The 26,735-nt window shown below is 43.8% G+C and overlaps 1 protein-coding gene and 1 long non-coding RNA gene across 8 annotated transcripts in view; one reads left to right on the top strand and one right to left on the bottom strand.

Annotated features, from left to right (window-relative positions):
- Positions 1–194: 194 nt before the first annotated feature.
- LOC141407299 (uncharacterized) lies at positions 195–5,934 on the top strand. Its single transcript, XR_012415893.1, has 2 exons — positions 195–429; positions 5,679–5,934. It is a non-coding gene; the product is annotated as an uncharacterized lncRNA (long non-coding RNA).
- Positions 5,935–14,361: 8,427 nt separating this feature from the next.
- Positions 14,362–26,735, bottom strand: part of EXD2 (exonuclease 3'-5' domain containing 2) — a 51,393-nt gene continuing 39,019 nt past the window's right edge. For all 7 annotated transcript variants that reach the window (XM_065548955.2, XM_073997617.1, XM_005561595.5 and 4 more), the window contains 5 exons: positions 21,948–22,276; positions 20,826–20,932; positions 20,436–20,571; positions 19,045–19,401; positions 14,362–15,835 (listed from right to left, as the gene is read on the bottom strand). In XM_065548955.2, coding sequence (XP_065405027.1) covers positions 15,619–15,835; positions 19,045–19,401; positions 20,436–20,571; positions 20,826–20,932; positions 21,948–22,276 — 1,146 coding nt within the window. In that variant the 3' untranslated portion in view covers positions 14,362–15,618. The remainder of the gene's footprint in view (positions 15,836–19,044; positions 19,402–20,435; positions 20,572–20,825; positions 20,933–21,947; positions 22,277–26,735) is intronic.

Raw genomic sequence — 26,735 nt, 5'->3', positions numbered from 1 at the left:
TTCCAGAGCCTCTGCTGAGCAGGCTGGAGGCAAGGCAGGGGAAAGGCACAGAGCAGGGCCCCAGCCTCCCATTCATTACCTTTGAGATGTTGGGCCAGCTCAGAAGCTCTTGCTCTGTCTGCAGCAGTAGGGCCCAGAAGGTAGGGAAGGGACCTGACTGGATACCCTCACGGGCCCATATCTGCTGTAAGCAGGAAAGAAGGCAGGGATGGTGGACAGAATGTATGTTACCATGCAACAGGCAATGTGCTGACACAGGATCTCAGAATACTCACAACGACCCTGTGAAGAAGGCGCAATCATCCCCTTTCCACAGGGGAGGATACTGATGCCCACGGAGGTGCCAGCATAAAGTGGAGCATGCGCTGCCCACTGCCAGCTGAGCGCACTCAATGCACCAATCGTCTCTAAGGAAAAGATATTTATAAGGTGAGTTTCTACAAACCATTATATATGGAGGAAAGGACTGAGCTCTTTGAAAGGAACTTGGCAGCTTTCTTATTGTCAATCTTCCTCCTCCTATTTATCTGATAACCGTGGTTTATTAGTTATTAGTTTCTGCCACTGGAGTATGTGTTCCAAGAGGACTGGGGTTCTTATATATTTTGTTTACCACTGTTTTCCCGGTGCTTATAGTAGTGGCAAATAGTACATGCTTGTTAGTGTGCAGTATTTGGTTTTTGTTTGTTTGTTTGTCTAAAGCCCTTGGAATGCGATATCATAGGTATTTGTTGATGGAAGGAAGGGAGAGGAAGAGGGAGGGAGGAGAAAAGGCAGGGTAGCTTCATGAAAAATGCACTTCTCTCTTAAGCCAAGCACTTGAGAAATGAGTACAGGACTAGAGCACAGACAAAGCGGGTGACTCATCTAGGACCAGGACGGACCAGTGTAGTGAGTCCCCTGCCAGTGCTTCCTCCCCAAGTCATGGAGCCAGGGCCAAGCCCTCCTGCCCCAGGATGACTGGGGAGAGAAAGTCCTTTGTGGTCCCATCAGAAGTAGCAGAAGGAATGACCCCAATTCTGGTGGACAACTGCAAGAACCATAAATGTTACTAGGGATCATGAAATAACCCAGGTGTTGCATTTGAGAATAATAGCATTGCAGAGGCTGCAGGCTAATTAGAAATGTGTCAAATGATTTTCATTAACAAGCAAGGAATTTGTACAAAGGAGAAATACATAAATAAAACCACTCCTCAGCAGAACTGATCCCAGAGGCAGAGCCCTTTCCAAGGCCTCTCTGACCTTCCCGTCTCCACTACCTTCTCCTGAGCCCCTTCCCCTTCTCCGTCGCCTCTGCAGAGCTGAGTGGCCAAGGTCCTCAGATCAGACTACATGACCCAAGAGGCCAGGTTAGTGCCTGCCACATGCCTGTCTCTCCCTTGAATGGGAGCTCCTCTGAGCAGAGCCTGGCAGCCTCCTTTTATGTATCATGAGTTTCTAGCACAGTGTTGGGCATCTTGGCAGCACTCACTAAATATCTAGGCAGAGTAAATGAATGAATGAATATTGAGGGTGGCAGCTGCTGCTACTCCCCATTCTGTCCCATGAAAATGCCAAATAGCCCACTCAGACTGTAAAGCCAGTGCCTGATTGCCCATTGGTGTGGAATTTTCACTCCCTTCCTTTCCTTTCCTTCTTGAACACCTACCATGCCAGGCAATTCTAGGTACTGGGGATACAAAAATTAATAGAATCTGGTTGTAGCCTCTGAAGAGTCCAGTAATTGACAATGGGGAAATAAACACAGATAATCACAAGATGAGTCCGGGTGTGGTGGCTCGTGCCTGTAATCCCAGCACTTTGGGAGGCCAAGGCAGGAGGAATGCTTGAGACCAGGAGTTCGAGACCAGCCTGGGTGACATAGTGAACTCTCATCTCCACTAAAAATTTAAAAATTATCTGGGCATGGTGGTGCATGCCTGTAGTCTTAGCTATTCACGAGGGTTAGTTGGGAGGATAGCTTGAGCCTAGGAGTCTGAGGTTGCAGTGAGCTATGATCATGCCACTGCACTCCAGCCTGGGTGACAGACCAAGACCCTGCCTCAGAAGAAAAAAAAAATCACAAGATGATATAATAGAGCTCCACAGAAGTACAGATGAGAGCAGTAACACTGAAGCAGAAGAGAAAGAGGGTAAGATTTGGTGGTGCGTTGGAGGTGGATTGAGAGAAAGGATTTGAGAACAGCATGTAAGTTTCTTGCTTAGGAGACTAGTGCTTTGGTGTAATGTAACCATTAACTGAAATGGGGAATATAGGATGAGGAGCCAATTGGGGAGGTGTGTTCAGTGAACTTGAGTTCTCTGTGGTCGGTCCAGGAAGGCATCTATAAATCCAGATCTGGAGCTCAGGGAGACTAGATGGCGCCAGTCAGGTAGAGATGAGAAAGCCAGAAACACAGCTGGGGCGAATATGTTGCTGGGTGGCTGCCTATGTACCCAGCACCTAGGCATGGCAGAAAGGCCATGTTGTCAGAGATGAGGGCTTCCGGATGCCTCGTGTGAAGATGGAGAGACAGAAAACTGGCATTTTTTTCTGCCTCTGTCAAATGCCTTAATTCAAGTCCCTGGACCCAGGCTCTTAGGAATACTCATTGCTTTATTGGGCATCTCATCTGGTACATATCAGGATGGACCCCTTGACCTAGGGTTTGAATAAGATTTGGCTCAATATCAAAAAGGTCAGGTGACAAGACCAAAGAGAATTTGAAGAGAGATCCATAGTCCTGGTCCTGCATTTCCCTCAGTCTAATGGTGCTTATATTTGATATCTCCATTTTCCTTGTGAAACTGGGAAGTAGAAATTAAAGCAATGTTCCCGGGATTGGTACATATTTTGAAGCTCTCAGCAAGGCTGAAAATATCCATCGATATATTTTGAAGTGTAATTTCTACTCCCTTACCAGTCAAAATAATTGAATGGGAAGAAAAAGCTGTTAATGCAGGAGGCATATAACATCAGATCCACATTGCCTGGAAATTTACCATTTCAAAGCAATTGAAGGCTTTTACAGCCGATGTTTACAGTCCTACATGTCCCCTTCTCACTGAAGCCACCCTCTGAAGCCATCAAAAGGCCCATCAGTCTGGCTTGGACACTGAAATTGCTCACAGTGTCTGGAGCTGATGCCAAAACAGGGAGGATTTTAAAATATCATCCTGCCATTTTATCAGCATGTAAATCTTATGGCGTTTCCTCCTGGTAGGTGGTAGGAAACAGCTGGGGCTGTCTGTCAGTGCTCATGGAGCCAGTGGTGGCAGAGCTCCATGGTGGCATGGCCAGGCACATCCTCCCCACGCACAGCTTGTCTTCTTCGTTGTCTAGTCTAAGTTGACATTTCTCCCTTTTGCCCAACAAGAAAATACCTGCCCAGTGACAGTAAGCCAGAGGGCTGCAGATTTTTTGGCAGAGGGATGGCACTATGCTGCCTCTCACAGCCTCTGCCTGGACCCTGAATCTCAGCCTGGAGCCCAGCAGGATAGACAGACAATAGACTTTGCCGGCAGTCATCTTCTGTCTTCTGCCAGTACTTGTGTATGGGTGGGCGGGCGGGTGCATGTGTGCGCATGCTCTGTTTTCAATTGGAATTTGACTTCGGGCTTTTCCTGGAATTACTAATTTCTTTTCTCCTATTTGTGTCCACCAGAGGAAATTTCTAAATCCATGTCTGATCATTTGTCTTTCCTTCCACCTCTGAATCATCACTTATCTTTACAAAGACCACTACCTAAAGATGGAGCACTCAGTATTTTCTTGGGCAACTGGGACAATTGGGAGTTGGGAAACCTGGGTTTTAGAAATTATACTTCAGAATGTATCGATGAATATCTTCAGCCTTGCTGAGAGCTTCAAAATATATACCAATCCCAGGAACATTGCTTTAATGTCCACTTCAGTAGCTGATGTGCTGTCAGCTAGCACGGTGACCCTGAAAAAGTCACTTATCTGGGCCTCTTCCTCATGTTTATAGGGAGGGCTTTGGGAAAAAAAAAACAGAAGAAAGAAGAGAGGAGAGGAGGGGAGGGGAGGGGAAGGCAGGGGAGGGGAGGGGAGGGGACGGGAAGGGAGGCGAGGGGAGGAGAGAGGAGAGGAGAGGTACTTGGAAGGTCCTTTCAAGTGCTAGCATTTTAGAATTCTATTTACTTGTTTTAATGTTTTAAACCATCCCCTGCCTCAGCAAGAATAATGGGCAATCAACTAGGATACAATTTTATTATCATTTGATTTCCCCCCCTACATCTTACACACACACACACACACACACACACACACACACCAACAACTTAAAATAGTCCATTTGATCAAGAATCTGGAAACTTCTGGATTACAGCAGACTAAAAAAGGAGAAATTGGAAGAATGTACAAGAAATTGGTACATGTGGGGATGCCTCTGATGAGGGGAATTTGAGGGGAACAGGAGTAGGAGAGAGACCTTCATTGTATACCCTTTTGTGCCTTTTCAATTTTTTTTACCTCTTTACCTAAAATTTTTTTCCAGCAAGAAAAACGTTTTCCTACCTCTTTCTTCTACCACATGTCTCTCTGCAGCTCAGTGCCTAGGGGAAGAGGAGCCCAGTGACTGAGCTGGACTCACACACTGGAAGCTGCCTTCAGACCAGGCCCTCCCTAAGGCAAACACCCCTCTCTAGCCAGGCTGGCCAACAGCCTTGCTCCCCTGGCTGCCCCGTGGGCCTGGAGGGGTTCTGTGGGTGCACACCCACTGCTGGCTACCCCTGCCACCGGCACTTATCTGAGCTGTCGAGCTGTGTAGGGACTCCATTCAGAGTGCTCCAGTAAGGGGCCGGCCCCATAGCTCCAGCACCAGATGGGCAAAGAGGCCTAAGAATTCAGCAAAGGGGGAAATACATCCAGCCTTAAATTCTCCAGGCTGTGCCACCCCCTTTCAAAGGCAGACTGCCTTTGTTTTCTACTACTAATATAACATGAGGACAGGCTCATAAAAAAGAATAAAAGGGCGAGAGATGAGTAGGAGACAGGGTCCTCACAGATCCCTTTGCTCCTCGCCTCATCCCCAAACTGCTTGCCTCCATGTGGCAGAGCTGGGCTGCAGGGTCTCTGGCAGGGTCCCACTGCCCTGGTCTCCCCAGTGCCGGCTCCTCATCAGCTTTCCCTCATGACATCCAGCCTCCACCTGACTTTCCTTTTCTGATTCTAACCTTGAATGGGTGCTGGCCCATCACTTGTGTGTCCTACTTCCCTATGCCCCTCCTCAGATTTCTGATTCCCCCATTACCTGTTTGGCCAACTTATGGCACTGCCACACTGCCAAGAAATAGCCGTCATCACTGATGACGGCTTCCCAGTCTGGAGCTCTCCCTCTCCCCAAAACCGAGATTGTTCGAGGTAGGAGCCTCTACCCTCCATTCACTTTCCCCACACCCTACCTCTTTCCGGAATCAACATAGCCAATCTCCCCTTAGTAAGTAAAAAATATTCATGTCCTTCCTTTGTATGACCCCTTACTGGGAAACCAGAGATCATGATGCTTAGGTCTTGTAAGTGGTCTCCGTGATAGGGTGGGAAGAGGCCACATTGGTCCTCTGAAGTCCTCTCTCTGCTAAAAGATACTCTTCTGAAAACGGCTTTACGTGCTGCCTATGCTCAATCTGGGGTGTCCTGGCTGTAATTTAGCACTGACTGCTGACCTCACATTGCAGGCCCCAATGTTTGTCACTGCAATGAGCAGACTCTCCTGCCTGTCCAACTGCACACAGGCCCAGATGGGGCTGGGCTGTCCCCTAGCAGGCCACGGGAAGGTGGAGGCAAGAAGATAATTGAGAAGCCATGAGAATCAGACAAGCAGCAGCAGATGGGGATGTGCACTGGGTGGAGTGAACAAATAGCACGAGGAAAATCAGCTTTGCGGACAGAAAAAGCCAAGTGGAAAGTGTAATAAATACTAAAACCAGAAAAGCCTGAAGAGAGTCCATCTAGGGAGCAGCAGGAGGATGGCTAACATCACTGGAGTTTAGGTCGGAGGGGAGGACAGCAGGAGGGGCCAGGGTGGTCAGTATTCCAGGGGCTAGGGGCAAGAGAAATGGCACAACGTAAGTCTCGGAAGGGTCACTCACCTTCCAAGCTGTTGGATTCATTGGCTGCCACAAGCAGAATCTATTTAAAACACACCAGGCATTTTGCCTCGTTCTGTTTCCCTGCCCAGAAAAGGCTGGAGCCAAAGGCTGAGGGAAGGATTCCAGCATCAGGACCCTGAATGGATGACATGGCTGAGACCATGAAGATCCCTGCCCCATCCTGAATGACCCACACTTACATCTCCACCCCTACCCAAGCTGCCAGGTCACTAAACTCCTCGCATATCGAACACAGTCCCAAAGGCAGCTTGTGGTATCCATTTCCACTGGGAAAGACTCAATGGCTTCCTTCATCCTGTCTTCAAACTTGTCAGAAAGCAGATACTGCTCAAATCTGATAGCTGCTCTTAAGGGCACACTCAAAGGGCACTCCCTGACCAGTGGGAATATTCTTAATGATGACTGAGAGGCCTTGGGTGTTAAGACTATGGCAAGACCAAGGAGCGAGCATGAAAGGGCACCAAGGGTAAAATGGCCCTAGGGAAACTATACGGGACTTGAATTGGAAAACACCAAGAGCCTCGCTCCTTTCTCTGAACTGTGTATCTTCGGGAAGTTCTAATTTGGAGAAGATCTGCCTCCTTATCCACCTGCCACAGAGAAAGTATTAACAAAATATAAGGCTAGGGTCTAGGAGAAGTGGCCCAGGAAAGCCATCTATGCAAATTTTGTTTCCTTCCTACTTGAGAGGGTTGGGGATGAGAGGTCCGCCCTTCCCTGGCTCATAAGCCCATGAGTTGTGTAAAACCTGTTCAAGAAGGCAGAATATAAGCCCTCTTCTGCATGAGATTCATATTCTTGAAAGAATTAGTGTATAAATCAAATTTTACCTGCCAGAGAAGCTGGCTTTTCAAACTAAATTGGGAGTCAATCCTATGTTTAAATAGAAGGATGGCTTGTGAAGGTGAATAACCATCCTAGGTCACATTTGCAAACTGGGAACTCTGAATGTCTGACTTGGATGGTGGGGCAGGGGGTTCTGTCTAGAGATTAATCTATAGTTTGCTTCTAGGTTGCAACTAAGCATTATTTTAAAACAAACAGAAGACTGAGTTTTTTTTAAAAAAAACATTTTTAATGGAAAATTTCATATATATATATATATAGAGAGAGAGAGAGAGAGAGAGAGAGAAAGAGAGAAAGAGAGAGAGAGAGAGAGAGAGAGAGAGAGGGCCCAACATACACAGCTTCAATGATTCTCAACCCATGGCCAATCCTGTGAGAAACATGGACTTTTGAACCAGCTGACAGATACAGAGGATGAACTTCATGGTACAGAACAAAAAGAATTAGTCCTACTGAGGCTGCAGTATCCAAAACGTTTCTGTATAAATGCCCTAGAGTCTAAAGTATGAAACAAAGGGGTGGAGAATATTATTCGTTCGCGACCAAATAAGAAACCTGGGAATTAAAACACAAAACAAAACCGCACATACATACAATCTCTCTGAAGGATACAAATTAATAGTAACACTGGTTGCTTTCAAGGAGGGCGGAAAGACTGGAGTGATTTTCCTTTCATTATATATTTTTTTAAAATTTCATACTATGTGTACGTTTTACCTATTTTAAAAAATCAACGTATTAAAATCAAACATGAAGCTTTGCAATAACCAAATCCACTAGATGTGACAAAAGGGAAAACTGCCTGGACTCAATATATAAGAGCACTTATATTCTGCCTTATTGAACAGTGTTTTACACAACTCATGGGCTTATGAGCCAGGGAAGGGCGGACCTCTCATCCCCAATCCTCTCAAGTAGGAAGGAAACAAAATTTGAATGGATGGCTTTCCTGGGCCACTTCTCCTAGACCCTAGCCTTATATTCTATTAATACTTTCTCTGTGGCAGGTGGATCTTCATCACATTTTGATCTGGATTTACTGTTTCATAGTAATTTTCTCAGCTAGATGAATGCACAACCTTCCAATCCCAAAATGTACATCATTAGAATAGGTGTTTCACATAACATTACCACTACCAGCCCCTGGTGGTTATACGGATATATGCATTTGTCAAAATTCATTGAGTTGGGTTCTTCAGAGTTGTGCACTTTATCATATGTTACTTATACTGCACTTTATAAAGTATTGCTAAAAAAAAAAAAAAAAAATCCCAGTCCTTGTGGACAAAGAAGCCAAAAACTCACCACTTAAGAGGTTTGTTGGGTTGGTGGTTCAGAGAAAGCTGCTGTTATGAGGAAACATTATGTGGACTTTTTGCAAAAACTTACTCTTTGGAAACCACCACGACAGCATGTGCTTTTGGTTAAGCATTCCATGACTGAAATGCAACTCTTTGCTGAAATGCCGAGAGGATGAGGCAAAATCTTGGCCAAGGTCAAGCTCTGCTGATGGTGTGAGAGGGGGATGGCAGCCAAGTGCTCTGCACTTGTATAACATTGAAAAAAGAAAAACTAACCTAAGTCATCTTCTGTTCCTTTTCGTAGCCAACTTTTGTCCTGCTCATTGTGTCCAAGAACTCAGAGGGAGCCATATGTGCAACAGCTCAGACTTACCAAACCTCCAGGGCCAAACATACATATCTTGACTAAGAAATGAAGCCAGCCAACAGGGCTTTAGTTGATTCCATGGGATATAAGCAGAAATTTCAGAATTTTAGATAAAGTTAGGGTCCATCGAGGAGAGGGCAGAGAAATGTAGTTGAGCTTCCTGTTTGGCTAGCTGCCTACTTTTTCTGAAACAAACAACAAAAGGACCCCAATTTGGTAGAAAGCAGGGGCTCATGTCTAGATCTAGGTGACTATTGTGAAAAGAGCTCCATGATGAACACACTTGGTACAAATCTGTGTTACACAATGAAAAGCCAATCCACTTTGGGACTGAAACTAAGCACAAGGATGGACTAGAAATTGTATTTTCTGTCAGGTCATAGGGGATGGATATATAGAGATAAATGTCTTCAGCAGCTTATAAAATGCAAACTTTAGATTTTGCACATGTCTGTCTAGCTGATGCCCAGGCAAAGGCAAAGGCAAGCAGGACAAAGTCCAAGGCAAGTCAGGGTTATACAAGACAGGCTCCAGAGATGCTTCCCTGTCTCCCTGTGAGTTCTTCATGTCTTAGGACTCACGGATGGATAAGAACGTGTTAACACTATGGATGCCTCCAATGTTCTTGGGCTGTCACAACACTGCACACAAAACACAGAAAGAGTATTTTTACTTACTGGTTTAAAGTTTTTTTTTTTTTAAGTACCCAATTCAATTCTCCATTACATACATATATACACACATATATACATACATGTATGTGTGTATATGTGTATATATGTAATGGAGTATATATGTGTATATGTGTATATATGTATGTGTGTATATATGTATACATGTGTATGTATGTGTATATACGTATGTTATATATGTACATATACATATATGTGTGTATATACATATATATATATAATCTTAATTTATTTACCCTTAAAATGAGAAAGTCTTTCCCCACTCAATATCCTCCCATCTACAACACCTGGCACACCTGCCTCATTTCCCTTTTACACTTATCTCCTATTAAATCCTACAGCACTGGCAATATGGTTAAACATACAGATTTCCCTTCTCTCTTTCTGATTATTCAGTCGACTGGGCGACAGGGAAATGTGAGTTCCCTAGAGCCACACATCTCCGGTGAGACAGGTATTCTGACACCAGATGGAGAGAGCAGGCTTCTCCCTAGCCAATGAGGCCATGGTGTGGCATCCTGCTTCCCTCATTACCCTTCTTTCCATGCAGTCTCCATTCCCAGTGCTGGGGGTAGGACGAGAGTGTGCAACAAAGCAGAAAGTACACAGTACTCAAGGGAAAGGGCCACATAAGGAAACAGTGGGGTGGATTACAGAATGCTACAGCTAGGAGGGCCCTTACGGCACATCTAATTCAAACCTCTATAGATACAGAAAGGAGCCCAGAAAAGTGATCTGTCCAAAGGCACACAGCTGGTGGCTGGAACCAGAACCTCAGTCACCAGCACACTTTTCTCTGATCCTCCAATACATGACAGAACTAGGTACAGGAAAGAGCAAAATTTAAAGTTCAGTTCATGAACAAGCTCCCAGCCCACTCCATCCCCACTAAACAAATAAATGTACCTCCTTTAAAATTATCCATGTTTCAATCTCATTCCTTTTCGCCCCCTGTAGCTTACTAAGCTCAAAATTCTGTTTCTTATCCAGGACTTAATAGATACCCTGGTGGCCTGAGTAGCTAGAATCTTAACTCCACCTTGGCGTGCTGCAGCCTGAGAAGGGAGATCTTTAGGAAGCAGAAGTAGGGGCCAGGCGCTATGGCTCACACCTGTTATTCCGGCACTTTGGGAGGCCGAGGCGGGTGGATCACCTAAGGTCAGGAGTTCAAGACCAGCCTGACCAACATGGCGAAACCCCATCCCTACTAAAAATAAAAAAATTATCTGGGCGTGGTAGCGCACACCTGTAATCCCAGCTACTTGGGAGGCTGAGGCAGGAGAATCACTTGAACCCAGGAGGCAGAGGTTGCAGGGAGCCAAGATCGTGCCACTGCACTCCAGCCTGGGTGACATGAGCAAAACTCTGTCTCAAAAAAAAAAAAAAAAAAAAAAAAAGGCAGCAGCAGCAGTAGATTCTAAGTAGCCATTTCAACTCAGGAATATTCTGAACCCAAACATCATGCTTGTAATAATGCTGCCTATAAATTCGGCAGCTTTTGAAGCTTATGCTGAGAGAAAGGCAACAGGCTACCCATCCAGCAAGAGAGAAAAAATTTGAGAATAACAAATAGCAAAAAGCAAATGCTTTGAGTTCAGTCTGGAGGGTATGACGTTATCTCCATTCAGTCACAACACAAAATGACCTTTGAGGCAGCCTGCACCATATCAGAAGGGGGTACAACCCAGGATGCATGAACTAGGTCCTTTGACAACTCTATTCCTCTGCAAAGGCAGTTCTTGATTCTCTCTTAAATGATTAACCATTTGGTCCAGTTACCCAGTTTCTTTCTTTTTTTTTTTTTTTTTGGAGATGGAGTCTCGCTCTGTCGCCCAGGCTGGAGTGCAGCGGCCAGATCTCAGCTCACTGCAAGCTCCGCCTCCCGGGTTTATGCCATTCTCCTGCCTCAGCCTCCGGAGCAGCTGGGACTACAGGCGCCCGCCACTTCGCCCGGCTAGTTTTTTGTATTTTTTTAGTAGAGACGGGTTTCACCGTGTTAGCCAGGATGGTCTCGATCTCCTGACCTCGTGATCCGCCCGTCTCGGCCTCCCAAAGTGCTGGGATTACAGGCTTGAGCCACCGCGCCCGGCCAGTTACCCAGTTTCTAAGGCCCCCCAACCAGAATTGGCCACAGATAAAGCTGGTTAGAAAAAAAACCAATGATCTAATGTACTTCCCACCTTTCCAAATAACATGTTAGCATTTAAGCGAGGCCTTGCTTCCTCAAGCAAAGGGAGTGACTAACACACTTTCTAACAGGCTGGTGGAATAGGTACTTTTGAACACATAGGCTGTGTGGCTGCATGTCATCCCTGCTCCATCGCCTGATGCAAAACTACTCCAGGACTGGGACAGGCAGAAGTCGCTGGGCTTCTGCACAAGGGACATCTTGGTGAATGCCTGAAAATTGTATCTGAATTCTGAAACAAAAGTATTTGGGGGCTGGGCACAGTGGCTCATACCTGTAATCCCAGTACTTTGGGAGGCTAAGGTGAGAGGACAGCCTGAGGCCAGGAGCTTGAGACCAGCTTGTGCAACAAAGCAAGACCCTCTCTCTACAAAAAAAAAAAAAAAAAAATTAGCCAGGCATGGTGCCACAGGCTGTAGTCCCAACTACTTGGGAAGCTGAGATGGGAGGACTGCCTGAGCGCTGGAGGTTGAAGCAGCAGTGGGCCATAATTGTACCACTGCACTCCAGTCTGGAGTGAGACCCTGTCAAAAAAAAAAGTATTGGGAGATTATGTATTATTTTTATGTTATTCAGATCAATCAATAGTTAATCAAAACAAGAATCATTCTTATGCCCTCTTTTAGTTTATCTCTTCCAACAAAAACTGATTCTTAGTGTACTCCTGAGGGGATTAGGTACGCTCGAAAAATGACCATCTTATAATAGAAAACATAAAAGACCAGAAAAAAAGATTCATTTAAAATACATAATAATTAGTAAACTAGCAAACTGAGAAAATATCTCCTTTAAAAGAAAAAAATGATACTTCTTATAAGGCTGAGACATAAGGAAGGGGAAAAAAGGAAGAAAGGATAAATGAATGAATGAAAAATTGAGAGGCAGGGTAAACTAAGAACTTAACTCACAGTCAAATGTTAGGGCCCCAAACTAACAGGCAGAATAGGAAGGTGAACAAAACCTCTTTCTGTCTGCTGGATTCTTGAGAGTCTAAAATCCAGGATTAAAATGGCTTTATTTCAACAGAATACATTTTGTCATCTCATCTCTATCCGTGACATGGATAAGAATAAGTAACTTATGGCTGTGCTCTTAAGTGGTAACAAAGCCCTGAACATTGTGCCTCATTCACTTTGGGATGGCAAATCACTAATTGTTTATGTAGCAGGAAAAAAACATCTGCCTATAGCCTTTATTTTAAAATTTAAAATTTTATTTTTTTACTTTTTTACATTTTTATTTTAAAATAAATATAAACAGTATTTCTAAAAACATTGACTACAAGGGGGAAATGAGGCAATAAGGTTGGAAGACGGGAAGGACTCAAAAAGAGATGCTGAACCTGCAAACACAAGATCAGGGAGCATGCAGAGAAGCCCTTGCTGTGACACCGTCCTCTCACTGCTACTCATATGAAGCTCAGTGACTATGCTGGGACACTGGAGCTAAAGGGTCAAAGAGAAGCATTTCATTCCTAAAAGGTGATGTCAATTTGTACTCAACCCTGGCAATATGAGTTCCCCTCTTCACAATCCAATTCTAAGATTCTAGTTTTAAGAAATTACCAAAGATAGAGCCAAAGAGATATACACAAGAAACTTTATCACATCATCACTGATAATAAAATATCTGAAACAACCAAAATTTTCAACAGTATGGGGATGGATAAGGTAGAACCACTAGAAATCTATTTTCAAAGATTTAAAAACATAGGAAGTTACTCGTGATACCATGTTAATCAGAGGATAAAGTTAGGATACCAACCTGTATATATGTATGACCTTCAATTTTGTTTAAATATTATACACCTTATATGCACTTTTTAATACTGAAAGGAAATTCATAAACATATCAGCAAAGTTTAGCTCTGTTCTAGATGGAGAGAAGATGGCTAATTTTTATTCTTTGTTTAGACTCTTCTGTAATGAGCATTGTTACTTTTGTATCAGAAAAATAGACATTTACCATAAAATAAGTCTACCCTCAAATCTCTCATTTACGATGACAATTGTCAGTCTTAGGAAAAGCCTGCTGAAGTTCAAAGCAGACTCAAAGAAAAAAGATTCAAATCTATACAGTAACTCTCTCCTGAAAAGGATGAGAAATCTTGTGTGACGCAGTCTGGCTTTTTCCTCTACTTTGCTGCTGGCTCTATTTTACTGCGCCTTACAGAAAGCTCCATGGGAAAACCCATTCCTTAGCACCTTAAATGACCTTAAGTGTTTCTTACCTCTTAGCACAAGGATTACAAGGAAAGAAAATGAAACCGCCCTACTCCCTTGTTTCAAAGGAAAAATTTTTCTTGCAAAGCTATCAAAATGACTTAAAATCAGGTATGCAAAATTTGAAACATAAGTCATGAGTTACGTTCAGTAACCAGTCGCTTTTTTCCGCAAGAATGAATATAAAAACAAATCTATGAGTGCCCTCTTGTGGCAAGCCTGACTATTACCACAACCCAAGTACCAGCCTCTCCCCATCTATTTCCACAGCTCCACTCCTGGGCTCCGCATAACACAGCCAGGAGGCAGAGACCCCATAATAACCCACCATAGTGAACGCACATTCCTCAAAGTGGCTGGTACTATTTGTTTTGAAGGATTTCTAGTTTAGATCCCAGAAATGCCTGCTTGAAGACAAATGGGAATGAAGGGTCAGAGGAGCAAGATGCAGGATGTGTACGTAGGTTCGTGGGCTGCCACTGATGGCTGATGGTGACCGTGTATGGTATATCCATGCACACATACCATGGCACTGCCAGGAGGCAGGGACCTGTAGGATAAATAGCCCCTTCCCTAGGAACACTTACCAGTTTTATAAAGTCGTGAAGTTTTACATTCACATCCAGTGAGCCTTGTGCTTACAAGTAGTTTTATTTATCAATTTTAAAGCAAACATCACCAGCTTGGGCACAATTCCAAAATAGAGCTCTTGTTGGATTCTGGTCATAAAATTCTTTTTTAAGCTTGTTAAGATCTTATAAAATAAGAAAGTTTTCCTAATACTTTAGAAAAAATACTAATCATTAATAAGTCAATTTTATACTCAAAGTGATGGCCTAACATTTTGAAAGATGAAATAACACTCCTCTTTTGAACATCTAATGTATTAAGTAACCTCGGTGTCCCAGGCTTCAGAGGAGACAGAGGAGTCCTCATATTGCAACCTGACCAGATGACTCTGGGAGTGAATTAAATGCTTAAAAGAGGTCAGTCTTGCAAATTCGATGAAGCACAGAATATAGGGAAACTGATACTGATTCGGATAAAAGATAACATTCCCCTCAGAAAGTGGTGAAGCTAAAAATCTTGCAGTTCTGGGGCAGGAGAAGTGCAACAAGCAGGCAACAAACAGCATGAAAGAAAAAGCTGAGTGAATTTCAAAGTTCTATTGGGAGATGGAGTTTGTGGTTCTTTCTGCCCCACCCTGGTCAAAGGCTCATTTCCAAAAAAGGATTTCTCCCAGTGATAGGGTGGAAGCATGTGGCAGGAATTTGCTGTTTGGTCCTGAATGTGTAAAGGAAAGCCTTTTCAAGTATGTGAAGTAGACTGAAGTGACCCAGATGGGATGGATCTCAACTACATGAGTTATGGGAGAGCATGAAGCCAAATAAATGATAATGATGAGGTTGAACTGGGAAAATAAATTTGACTCCTTGCTCACTTCTCCAGCCTTTGGAAGAACTTTTTCTTCCCTCTTAACGGGACTGATATACTGGACAGCCCCTGTTAGAGATAAACTGAGGCACCAGACAAGGAAGAAATGCATTAAAAACATTTTTTGAAAGTCTTGACAAGTCACTTCTGGGAGAATTCTTCATTTTTCCTCTGCACAGGGACAGCAGAAGAGGGAGAGTAAAAATAAAGGCCAAGGCCTCTCTTGTCCACAAAAATAAGAGAGGATAAAAGACCTTGCCCACTTAAAATCCAAAACTATAAACTCTCCTTCAAACAATATCTTTGCTCCAGCAGAAGCATCCTAGGATTAGTCTAGGTTAGTATTCTGATTCGTGTCACCCAGGTTTTGACAATGATGTATTAAAATGGGAAGAGGTGACTCTTCAACCTTGGCTCCAGCTTCCCACCTGTCCTAACTGGGAGGAAAGCAGCTATCACGACAGCTGGATGGGAAGATCTTCCCCGAATTTCCGGAGCAGCTTCTGATGGTTGTGGTCCACTGACCACTGCTGGGGCAGGTGCTTGGGCTGCATGGAGTCCAGGAAGTGCTGACGCCAGCGGCTCTCCAGCTGCATGAGGGAGCGCAGCCCACCCTGGCTGTGATACTGCACCACCTTCAGCCCATGAGGAACATAGTTTTCATTGGAGATTCTGCCAAGACACGAAAAACAAAGGGTCTGAGGGAAACAAGCACAGGATGGCCTCACAGCTTCAAATGCTGCAGGCCAAGGGTAAATGGGGAGGTTGAAGGACTCCTAATGGGTTACTTTGGTGTTTTCCAAACATCCTCTTTCTTATCTCTGCCCTTTTCGATAGACTGAACATACAACTCACAATCCCAACAGAAGGTATTCCAGGGTTCTGAGCCCTACTGACAGGAAGGCCACTGCATAATGTTCAGCTCCCACAAGAGGGGCCCTACCATCCAGCTGATAATGGATGAAGAATGCTGGTCTTCCATTTCTTCCAGGATTACCCAGTGACCAGTTCATCCCTCTTTTAAGTTGTTCATTCTGGGACACAGTATTTATATGAGGCTGTTAAATCAGCCCACATGTTACACTTTTTCACAACACAATTTAATAACTGAATGTAAAATGCAAGGTAGCGTATTTCTTTAGAGCCTTCTTTCTCACAAGAAGATGCCAAGCCACAGTGGTGAGAAGTGTTTTGGTCACAGTGAAATGCTACCATGGTTGCTCAGTTGTGCAAATGGTGCCATTAAATGAGATGAATCCCTCCCTCCTTCCTAAGCAGAGTCCTTCAAAACTGCTCCAATGCCATGTGAATGGTGCTTTCACCTCCTGTGAATAAAGATGGCCTTCCTCAAGGAAGTACCCTGCCCACACACACTCTTCTCTCCTTACATTCATACCCCACTTTCAATCCTCCCTCCCAAGACGCCGACCATCCCAGCAGTGTTGGCGTCTCTGGGTATCTGCAGACACTTTATTATTAATATTTAGCTCATGTGCTTCCCACTAACTTGTCTGTCTCCAAACAACTGTTCTTCTCAGTCACAAGTCCAGCATTCATCTATCCAATTCAGCAAGATGCATTTGTTAGAAAAGTCTGTAGCTGAAAGAGGAGGTTTAGCTGCTTTAGAAAACATTGGCGGCTGGGTGTGGTGGCTCATGCCTGTAATCCCAGCACTTTGGGAGGCCAAGGCGGGAGGATAACTTGAGGCCAGAAGTTTGAGACCAGCCTGACCAACGAGGTGAAACCCTTCCTCTACTAAAAATACAAAAATTAGCCAGGTGTGGTGGCACACACCTGTAATCCCAGCTACTTGGGAGGCTGAGGCAGGAGAATCGCTGGAACCCAGGAAGTGGAGGTTGCAGTGAGCCGAGATTGTGCTACTGCACTCCAGCCTGGGCGGCAACAGAGTGAGACTGTCTCAAGAAAAAACAAAAGGAAAACAAAAGAAAACATATTTGGAAATGGGTCAAAGTAGTCAGTCTCTCTAATTTGTAATATATATGACCTTGGCAAGTTACTTAACTGTAATCTCAGGGTATCCAACAAAAAACTTACAAAACAACATCTATTCTACAACCTCACAAAATAGCTATGGGGATAAAGTTCTATAATTCTTTTAAAACTTTGAAAGATTTTTAAAATTTAAGATATAATAGCAGTTAACCAGTAAGAAATCTAAATCCTACTTTGTCGGGTTGTCATGAGAAACAATTAAGGAAATTTATGTGAAGTTTATTAGCTGGTTTGCTGCAAGATTTAGTATATCTATAAATATCTGTTCAATAAATATTTGCAGTATCTGTAATGGATCAGTAGCATGAGTAAAACAAATTTTTGTTTTCTAAAAAAATTAAATATTTGCTTATAATTAGAGTTACTTTTTAATTTTTCAGTTAACAAAAACCCTATAGGCAACCAGCATCACTCTCAAGGTTTTGTGAACTTATCAGTTCCCTTATTTCAACTCCTAGTCCTGTTGGAAAAAGTGACAGTTGGGAGGCAGAACTGCACATGGTAGCCCAGAGTTCTTACCATCTGAGCCATGTGCCCATTCATTTCTCATTTCAGAACACTACATTGTGTCACATGAATTCAACTATGTACTCATGGAGAAGGAGGGAGAAAGCAAGGAAGGAAAAAAGAGAAAAGTAATTTACAGAGTAACAGCAATTCTGCTTAACATTCCATTCAGTGGGCCGATACCCTGGAGTGCAGGTGAGATAGGAACTATGAATTCATTAGTCACAGTTCTCACAGACCTGTATAAAGTCAGAGACACAAAACCACACATAGAATTGGCCCTCCATCTTTGTGGGTTCTGCATCTGTGGATTCAAACCTCAGATCAAAACGACTTAGGGCCAGGCACAGTGGCTCATGCCTGTAATCCCAGTTCTTTGGGAGGCCAAGGCAGGTGGATTGCTTGAGGTCAGGAATCTGAGACCAGCCTGGGCAGCCTGGTGAAACCCCATCTCTACAAAAAATACAAAGATTAGCTGGGTATGGTGGTGCATGCTTGTAGTCCCAGCTAATTGGGAGGCTGAGGTGAGAGGATTACTTGAGCCTGGGAGGTGGAAGTTACAGTGAGCCAAGAGAGTGCTACTGCACTCCAGCCTGGGTGACAGAGCTATATACTATCTCAAAAAAAAACAAACAAACAAACAAAAAAAAACACACAAAACTATTTGAAAAAAAAAAAACAAAACTATCTGTACTGAACACATACAGACTTTTTTTCTCATTACTTCATAAACAATAAAATATAAAAACTATTTACATAGCATTTGCATTGTATTAGGTATTATAAGTAATTTACAGGTGATTTAAAGTATACAGGAGGATGTGTGTAGGATATATGCAAATGCTATGCCATTGTATATCAGGCACTTAAGCACTGGTGGATTTTGGTATCCAAGGGAGGTCCTGGAACCAATCCTCCATGGATACTGAGGGGTGAATGTACTGTATCTCATGGGGAACTTCAGAACTTTGACGGTATTATTGGACTATTACTTCATCTCATGAGCTGGCATGAGGATTTACGTCTGCATAGAATGTGTAAGATGCAGCTCCACCACAACTGCACTCTCATGCTAATCACAGAAATGACTGAACTTAAGTGTATGATCTTAAAAAAGGTCAAAGATAGGGACCTCACAAAAAGCAAGTTTCCTATGGAAAGGAAATCCTCAAGTAGATTGTTCTATTCCACTTCTAAAGTATCTTAAACTACTAGACACCTACTAGGTGAAGCATGAGGCTAGGCACTGTGCCTAAGCAGCCAATGCCCCCTCCCTGGCAAGCATTTCTCACTAAGTAATGAGGGTTAATGTCCCTGGTACATCCCGCACTCCCTTCTCTGACCAGATCTGTGCTTTGTACCTGGTCTCCAGGCTGGCAGCCTCTTGAAGCATCTCCTCTGTGACCGTGTCTGTGTTATAAAACTCTCTGAGTGCTTGCAGCAGCTCCTCCTTTCGATGAGCAGGCAGGCTCTCCGCGTTGAGTAGGGCCCTGGCCCCAGAACGCACCTGCCGACGCTCAGGATCTTCCAGCAGGCGCAAGCCCTCCTCAGAGCCAATGGGGGCCTGGAATTCCTTGGCCAGCTGCTGCTTCAGATGGTTGTCATAGTAGTTGGAAATGGCATGGCAGGAGGTGCAGAGCAGCAGCACATCGTGGGAGTTGTGGTCCTTCATCTCGATGGGGAAGTGCTTCCGGTACTCATGTGGAATCACGTTCTTCCTGGAACAAGCCCAGCCAGAAAGCAGCACTCATGAGTGTATGACAGAGCACATGGGAAGACAGCAGACAGGCTACTGGGGTTCTAACTGGGGCCTAACCATGACTGGGAAGCCTTGGGCACCACCGCCCAACACAGATCACAGAAAGGCAGTATCACCTATTCCACTCTCAGCCCATGTATGTCTTAGCTTCCTCTCTCCTGCAAGTACAGACCACCTGCTGTGGGCTTCAATGGAGGGCCAGTGTGGCAAGAGGTTAATAACAACCTCTGAGAGGGCTGCGCTCCCAGAAGGGAAAGTCTCAGAGAACTGAAAAGATACTCTAATGGCCTTTTGACACCTGGACAACAACTCTCTCAAGAAGGCCTAGGAACCTGAAAAAGCCAATTTCCTTCATCTGAGAAGCAAATACTTTACTCTATTTCCCTGCTTCACCAGGGTCCATCATTATTTTCTAAGGAGAACTAAGCTCTCAGGAAAAACTCTTGGCAGCAATGACTTTGTCTCACTTCGCAGGGGAGAAAGGAGGAGAGTGAGTGACTCCACAGAAGCCAGGGAGAAAGCCCAAGTGTCTGGGCACTCAGGCGTAGTTGGCAGCCTCACTCTCACGGTGCAGGGACCCTGATGTGAAACAGTATTACAGCACAGGGCAAGCTTCAGGACATCTGGATACTCCACGAACAAAATCATGGCTCAAAAAGCTGGTGAGCCAGTCAAGAGAGGATGAGAAGGACACAGCTTCTGAAGGAACTGGTCTTCAGTCTTTCATGAGCAAAAGGGAACCACTTTCCACATGACAGACCACTACTGAGCATAGTGTTGCACTCCAGAAACTGAGAAATGGCTCAGGAGGGGTAAAGGCCACTATAGCAAGGGCAGCAGAATACCAAAGCTCTTGGGGAAGCTGGTTGCCAAGGACAAGCCTCTCAGCCAAAGTGGACAGACTCAGTCACAGCCCCCAAAGGCTCCGCATATGGCTACAAAAGCAATTTCCATCTGCCACAGAGAACCAGGGTGGCCCAATGCCACACTCACCGAATGTAGGAGTCTCTCTTGCCACACACCACACATAGGTTCTCTTTAACCATCAAGTAATAGTCTCCAGGAGATTCGGGCCTTCCTGCGGGTTCAAACCGTAGCTTCACCACAAAGGGCTCTTCACTCACCAGCTCTTAAGAGAAGAGACATCAGTGTTTGACTGTTCCCCCTGCCCCCACCACCACACCCAAGAAGCAGCACTACCTTCACTGTTCTCTGCTATGGTCTGGCAGAGAACAAGATTTCTGGGTTGTGCCTACCCAGTCCCATGCAACTCAAGGTCTCTCTGCCTTCCTCCATCCCTCCCTCTTCCTTATCTCACTCCCCACTCCTGCCAGCATCCAAAGCACCTAATTAGAGATAAACAAGGACAGCTGAATCTCATACCACCAATGCCTTTGTCCAGGTACCACTGAGCTTTTCTTCTATCACAAGTGCAGAGGGGCTGTCCATCAGGAGCATGGAGAAAGCAGTTATCATAAAGAGGTGATTTTCTGTGGGGAAAGGAAAGAGAAATCTCAAACCGAAAGCTAACTGTGGGTCAAAATGTTGCTTTCCCATGCTCTCTTCTGAGTGACTCAAACTATTCTCAACACTAAGCACTAAGGTCAAACACACCACTATGGAAAAAACAAACAGTGATAAACCATGTTTTATCCTCACCTGCACTGGGCTAGGAAACAGAACTAAAAATGAATTAGTTTATGCCTCTAGTTTTTAAACTTAAGGATTAGGACATTAGGAAGTGTGTCGGGTGGTTTACACACAGCTCTTCTGTGAATGCAAAAAAGAATCAAGCAACAAGAAAATTGCCAAATCACTGGGTGAAACAAAGTAAATTAAAAATTTTAAAGTTGAAGCCAAAGTAATGAGGGCCATGTGGATTTACTTCTAACTCACATGCAATAACACTTCCTTCAATTTAATCATCCAATTAATTCCTTAAGGCATTTTGCTACAGGGACCAAATTTATGCTCCAAAGTACTTATTAGTCATCTTCCTACAATAGAGGAGTAAGTTATACAGGAAATTTTTCATTGGCTAGAGAGTAACATTTTCTTGGAGCTGGATGTCATTCTAAATAATTAATTAACATACGAACAAGAAATCAGATGATGCATGTCTCCTGAAAAGTATGAGGCACTACGTGTTATTTATTTTCGTAGCTAGCCTGAAACAAGGAAGGAATGATAATTATACCCCCATTTACAGTTGGAGAAGTTAAGGCCTAAGGTCACATCAGGGTCAATGACAGAACTAAGCTAAGCTTTCCTCATTTCCACTCCAACTGTCAAAAAATAAAAAAGTAAAAGAGGGGAAAAGGAGAAAAATACATAAATAAAGCAAAGGAGAGTCCAAACGTCTCTGATGGAAAGAAAAAGCAAGATTAACCCCTGGAGAGCTGCTGCTCCCCTACTACAAGCCTTCTCCCCAGACCCAAGGGAAGCACCACACCCTTTGCTAAGGCTGGGACTGACTCTTTGCTAGACAGGGAGTGACTCAGTTACCTGGCAGAATAGCCCACCCCTAGGGGCTTTCTTTTATGTTTTCTGGGGTCTCTCCCTTGGTGGTTGCCTGGCACCATCCCATCCATCTTAGACTTCTTATGTTTTGGCTTCTGCTGAGATTCTGTTGCTTCCCCATTAACCTCTTCTCCCAATCTGCTCATTCCTTTGCTTCGAAATGGGATGTCGACCACACCCTGGCATTTTTCCAAGACTTTTCTCCAGCTACTGTGGTCGTTTTTTTCTCCAGGTGAATTCCTAGAGAAAGGGTATCCAAGAAGATGAAGAAAGAGAGCCACTGAAATCTGGGCATCCCTGGCAGCATAAATTACCTGAAGAGAAAAGTCAGAGATCAGTGGAATCTGGAAGGCAAACCAGAGAGAGCAACTTCAAAGTCAATCACAAAGAAATAGATAGCTCTTAGGATGCTAATTCAAAATGTACGACAACCTGGGCACCATATACTTCCTTAAAACTTTTTATTATAAAAATTTCCAAACTATACAGAAGTAAATTGAATAGCATGATTAACTCTCATGTTCCCTATGTTTTTCACTAAAATAGCTAAAATAATGACTTACTCTAAATGCTGGAAAATCCTCACCTATATAAATCAGTGAAGTGTCTATCTGCTACCAAATTGCTGGACAGATTTCTCTCAACTTTGGGGGAAGGGTAGTTAACAAAGGCCTGATAACTAGTACATGAAATTCACTTTGGAGGCAGTCATCCTCTGGAATAGCTGAAATCATGATTCATTAAGAGGTCTGTGTGACTGTCAATCAGAAATGACCTGCCATATCCATTAATAAGATATTGAAAACAAATAGGTTTCAAACATGGGCCTCAAATCAAAGTCACAGGGCCCATTCTTGGAATTTATTTATTTAATAGTAGTAAGTCATTCTCCTAAGCAACTGATGATACGCAAGCCGGTCATAAAGAAAAGTACTGTGGGCCAGGCACAGTGGCTCACACCTTTAATCCCAGCACTTTGGGAGGCCAAAGCGAGTGGATCACCTGAGGTCAGGAGTTCAAAACCAGCCTGGCCAACATGGTGAAACCCTGTCTCTACTAAAAATACAAAAAATTAGCTGGGTGTGGTGGCGGACACCTGTAATCCCAGCTACTCGGGAGGCTAAGGCAGGAGAATCGCTTGAACCCAGGAGGTGAAGGTTGCAGTGAGCTGAGACCGCACCACTGCACTCCAGCCTGGGAGACAGAGCAAGACTCCATCTCAAAAAAAAAAAAAAAAAAAAAAAAAGGAAAAGTACTGTGGTCAAAACTAAAATTCAGCTGGGTGCGGTGGCTCATGCCTGTAATCCCAACACTTTAGGAAGCTGAGGGGGGCGGATCACTTGAGGTCAGGAATTCGAGACCAGCACAGCCAACATGGGGAAACCGCGTCTCTACTAAAAATACAAAAAATTAGCTGGGCGCGGCGGCACGCACCTGTCATCCCATCTACTCGGAAGGCTGAGGTAGGAGAATCGCTTGAACCTGGGGCTTGAACCCGGGAGGCAGAGGTTGCAGTGAGCTGAGATCGCAGCACTGCACTCCAGCCTGAGTGACAGAGTGAGACTCCATCTCAAAAAAAATAAAATAAATAAAATAAAAATTTTAAAAACTAAAATTAACAGGTTTTCCCAACAAGTATAAGGACTTTAAAATTCTATTACTTCACCTTTAATAACCAAGCCAGTGAATAATTCTATTAGTAAGGATCATTTATACTTTTAGAATAAAACAAGTTTGGATAAAATTTTCCACCTGGATCCAACAATCTACATATCTATTAGCAGACTGTTTCCCACAGAAGAATGTGTACTTGAATGCAAAGACTTCAGAGTTCTCTTTAACACATTATTTTCTAATGATAAAGAAACAAATGGTACTAGAATGACTGGAGGTCCACATGAGAAAGAGTGAATGTGGACCCCTATCTCACAAGACACACAAAAATTAACTCAAATGGATCACAGACTTAAATGCAAGAGCTAAAACTATATGACTTTTAGAAGAAAACATAGGAGCCAATCGTCATGACCTTGGATGAGGCAATGATTTATTGACTGTGACACCAAAAGCATAAGCAATTAAAAGAAGAGATTTTTAAAAAGAAACTGATAACTGGAGCTCATCAAAATTAAAAACTATTGTGCTTCAAACAAATAATGGAAGAAAATACTTTATAGATCATCTATCGGAAAAGGATCTAGAATATCCAAAGAATTCCTAAAACTCAAAAATAAAATAACAAATGACCCAATTAAAACATGGGCAAGGCCGGGCGCAGTGGCTCAAGCCTGTAATCCCAGCACTTTGGGAGGCCGAGACGGGCGGATCACGAGGTCAGGAGATCGAGACCATCCTGGCTAACACGGTGAAACCCCGTCTCTACTAAAAAATACAAAAAACTAGCCGGGCGCGGTGGCGGGCGCCTGTAGTCCCAGCTACTCGGGAGGCTGAGGCAGGAGAATGGCGTGAACCTGGGAGGCGGAGCTTGCAGTGAGCTGAGATCCGGCCACTGCACTCCAGCCTGGGTGACAGAGCAAGACTCCGTCTCAAAAAAAAAAAAAAAAAAAACATGGGCAAAGGATTTGTATGAATACACATTTCTCCACGGAGGATATACAAATGGCCAATACGCACATGAACAGACACCCAGCATCATTATTCACGAGGGAAATGTAAATCAAAACCACAATGAAATACCACTTCATACCTACTAGGATGGCTCTAATGGAAAAGACTGACAATAACAAATGTCAGGAAGGATGTAGAACACCGGCACCCTCATACACTGCTGGTGGGAATACAAAATGGTGTAGCTACTTTGGAAACCAGTTAACATTTCTCAAGGATGAACAAGTGGTAACTGACCCAGCAAACAAGGTTGAAACTAGGCCTATGCAAGTGGTATGGCAAAAAGCCTAAGTTCTAATGGGTTTAAGCCACAGAACCAGGAAAGCATGAGGAATGGAGACACCAGGTATCTGTGAAGGCAAGGGTGAAAACAGAAGGGTAAGGTGAAATCTCCACAGAGAACACTTACACCCTGCTCTCCTCCTTTACAGCACAGGGCCAGACAACTATCCCTCCCCCAGCCCAAAAGACAGTAAAAGTTTAAATCATATAATGGTTAAGCCACAGAGGATCTGGACCTGGTAATACCACGCACAACTGAAGGGAGGGACGAAATGTCACCTGAAGAAAGGGGGATTAAGGGAGAGATTACACATTGAATGCTAAGACCACTGGCGCCTTTCCCCCACTCAGTGACTGGAATATAGGTAGTGGGGCTTACGCTTCTTGAATAGAATACTAGAAGATTCATCTCTGGAGAAACTAAGTCACCTGAGAGAAAAGAGAGTTACTGACATTTTTTTTTTTACTTCTCATGCTCCCTTTCTCAAGAAGCTGTTATGAATGTACTCCGCCAAAGCAAGAAAGGAAAAAGACATGGAATTTAAAAAACAGAGGATCTACTATGAAAGAGAGAGGTGAAGGGAATTCCAGGCTGATGATAAATGCAAATTCCAGGATGAGAGCTGGGCAGCAGGCCTAGAGTACAGTCCGTCCTGGGAGGAGCCAGATGAGAGAGGGCTCTAGGAGAGAAGGCTCCAAGGGAAAATGAAACAAGTAAGTGACCTGATGTGTGTCTGAACCAGCCCAGAGGAGATTCATAGTTCTGGTAAGGAGTCTGGGGTGGAAACAATAGGTACATGGACACTATGCAAACAAAATACTAATTATTAATCCTGGGAAATAAAAGTAACTGCAGTTTACTATGTGACTCAGCTATAAATAATACAAATACTGGATATTAACCTGATAAAAATGATGATTTGCCTAAATTGGGAGGATGGGGAAGAGAAGTATTTGTCTAGGGGCAGGGGAGCTGCAAGAGTTCTAAACCATATCTTCCATAGTATGAAGTCAAAAGATAATATATATAGATAAGGAAGAATAACGCATGCATGTAATTTAGAAGTGTAATGATAATTACCAGAAAGAAATGAAAGTGGTTGCCTCTGAGGAGAAGAAGGAAGAAGGATTAGGAATGGGGAAAGGTAATACAGGGAACTATTTACTGCTTCTTAAAATAAGTTATAACTCCTACACACTTATAACACTGTTTTTTTTTAATTATGCATTTGTATTCATAAAAAAAAATCCCTTTTTCTGAAATGCCCAACATATGGTAAAAGGTCAAAAAAATCAGGACTCTTGACCAGGTGCAGTGGCTCACACCTGGAGGCTGAGGTGGGCGGATCATTTGAGGTCAGGAGTTCGAGACCAGCCTGACCAACGTGGTGAAACCCCATCTCTACTAAAAATACAAACAAAATTAGCCGGGCGTGGTGGTGCACGTCTGTAATCTCTGAGGCAGGAGAATTGCTTTAACCCAGGAGGCAGAGGTTGCAGTGAGCCAAGATTGTACCACTGTACTCCAGCTTGGGTAACAGAGTGAGACTCCACCTCAAAAATGAAACAACAGCAGGACTCTTATCTTTCATTTAAGTGATTATTTTATTGTAGACCAGTTAACTGGATTATCACCAGAGAATGAATCCATTTTAAGGCATCTCTATCCAATACTTATACTATATTTGAGAATTTTAATTTTGTTTTTTTTTTTTTTGAGATGGAGTTGCGCTCTGTGGCCCAGCCTGGAGGGCAGTGGCGCGATCTCTGCGAACTGCAAGCTCCGCCTCCTGGGTTTACTTACGCCATTCTGCTGCCTCAGTCTTCCAAGTAGCTGGGACTAAAGGCACCCGCCACCACACC

This window comes from Macaca fascicularis, chromosome 7, assembly GCF_037993035.2.
Source record: "Macaca fascicularis isolate 582-1 chromosome 7, T2T-MFA8v1.1".
Taxonomy (NCBI): domain Eukaryota; kingdom Metazoa; phylum Chordata; class Mammalia; order Primates; family Cercopithecidae; genus Macaca; species Macaca fascicularis.
Note: the sequence above shows the minus strand (reverse complement) of the source record. Positions and strands in the feature narration are given on the sequence as shown.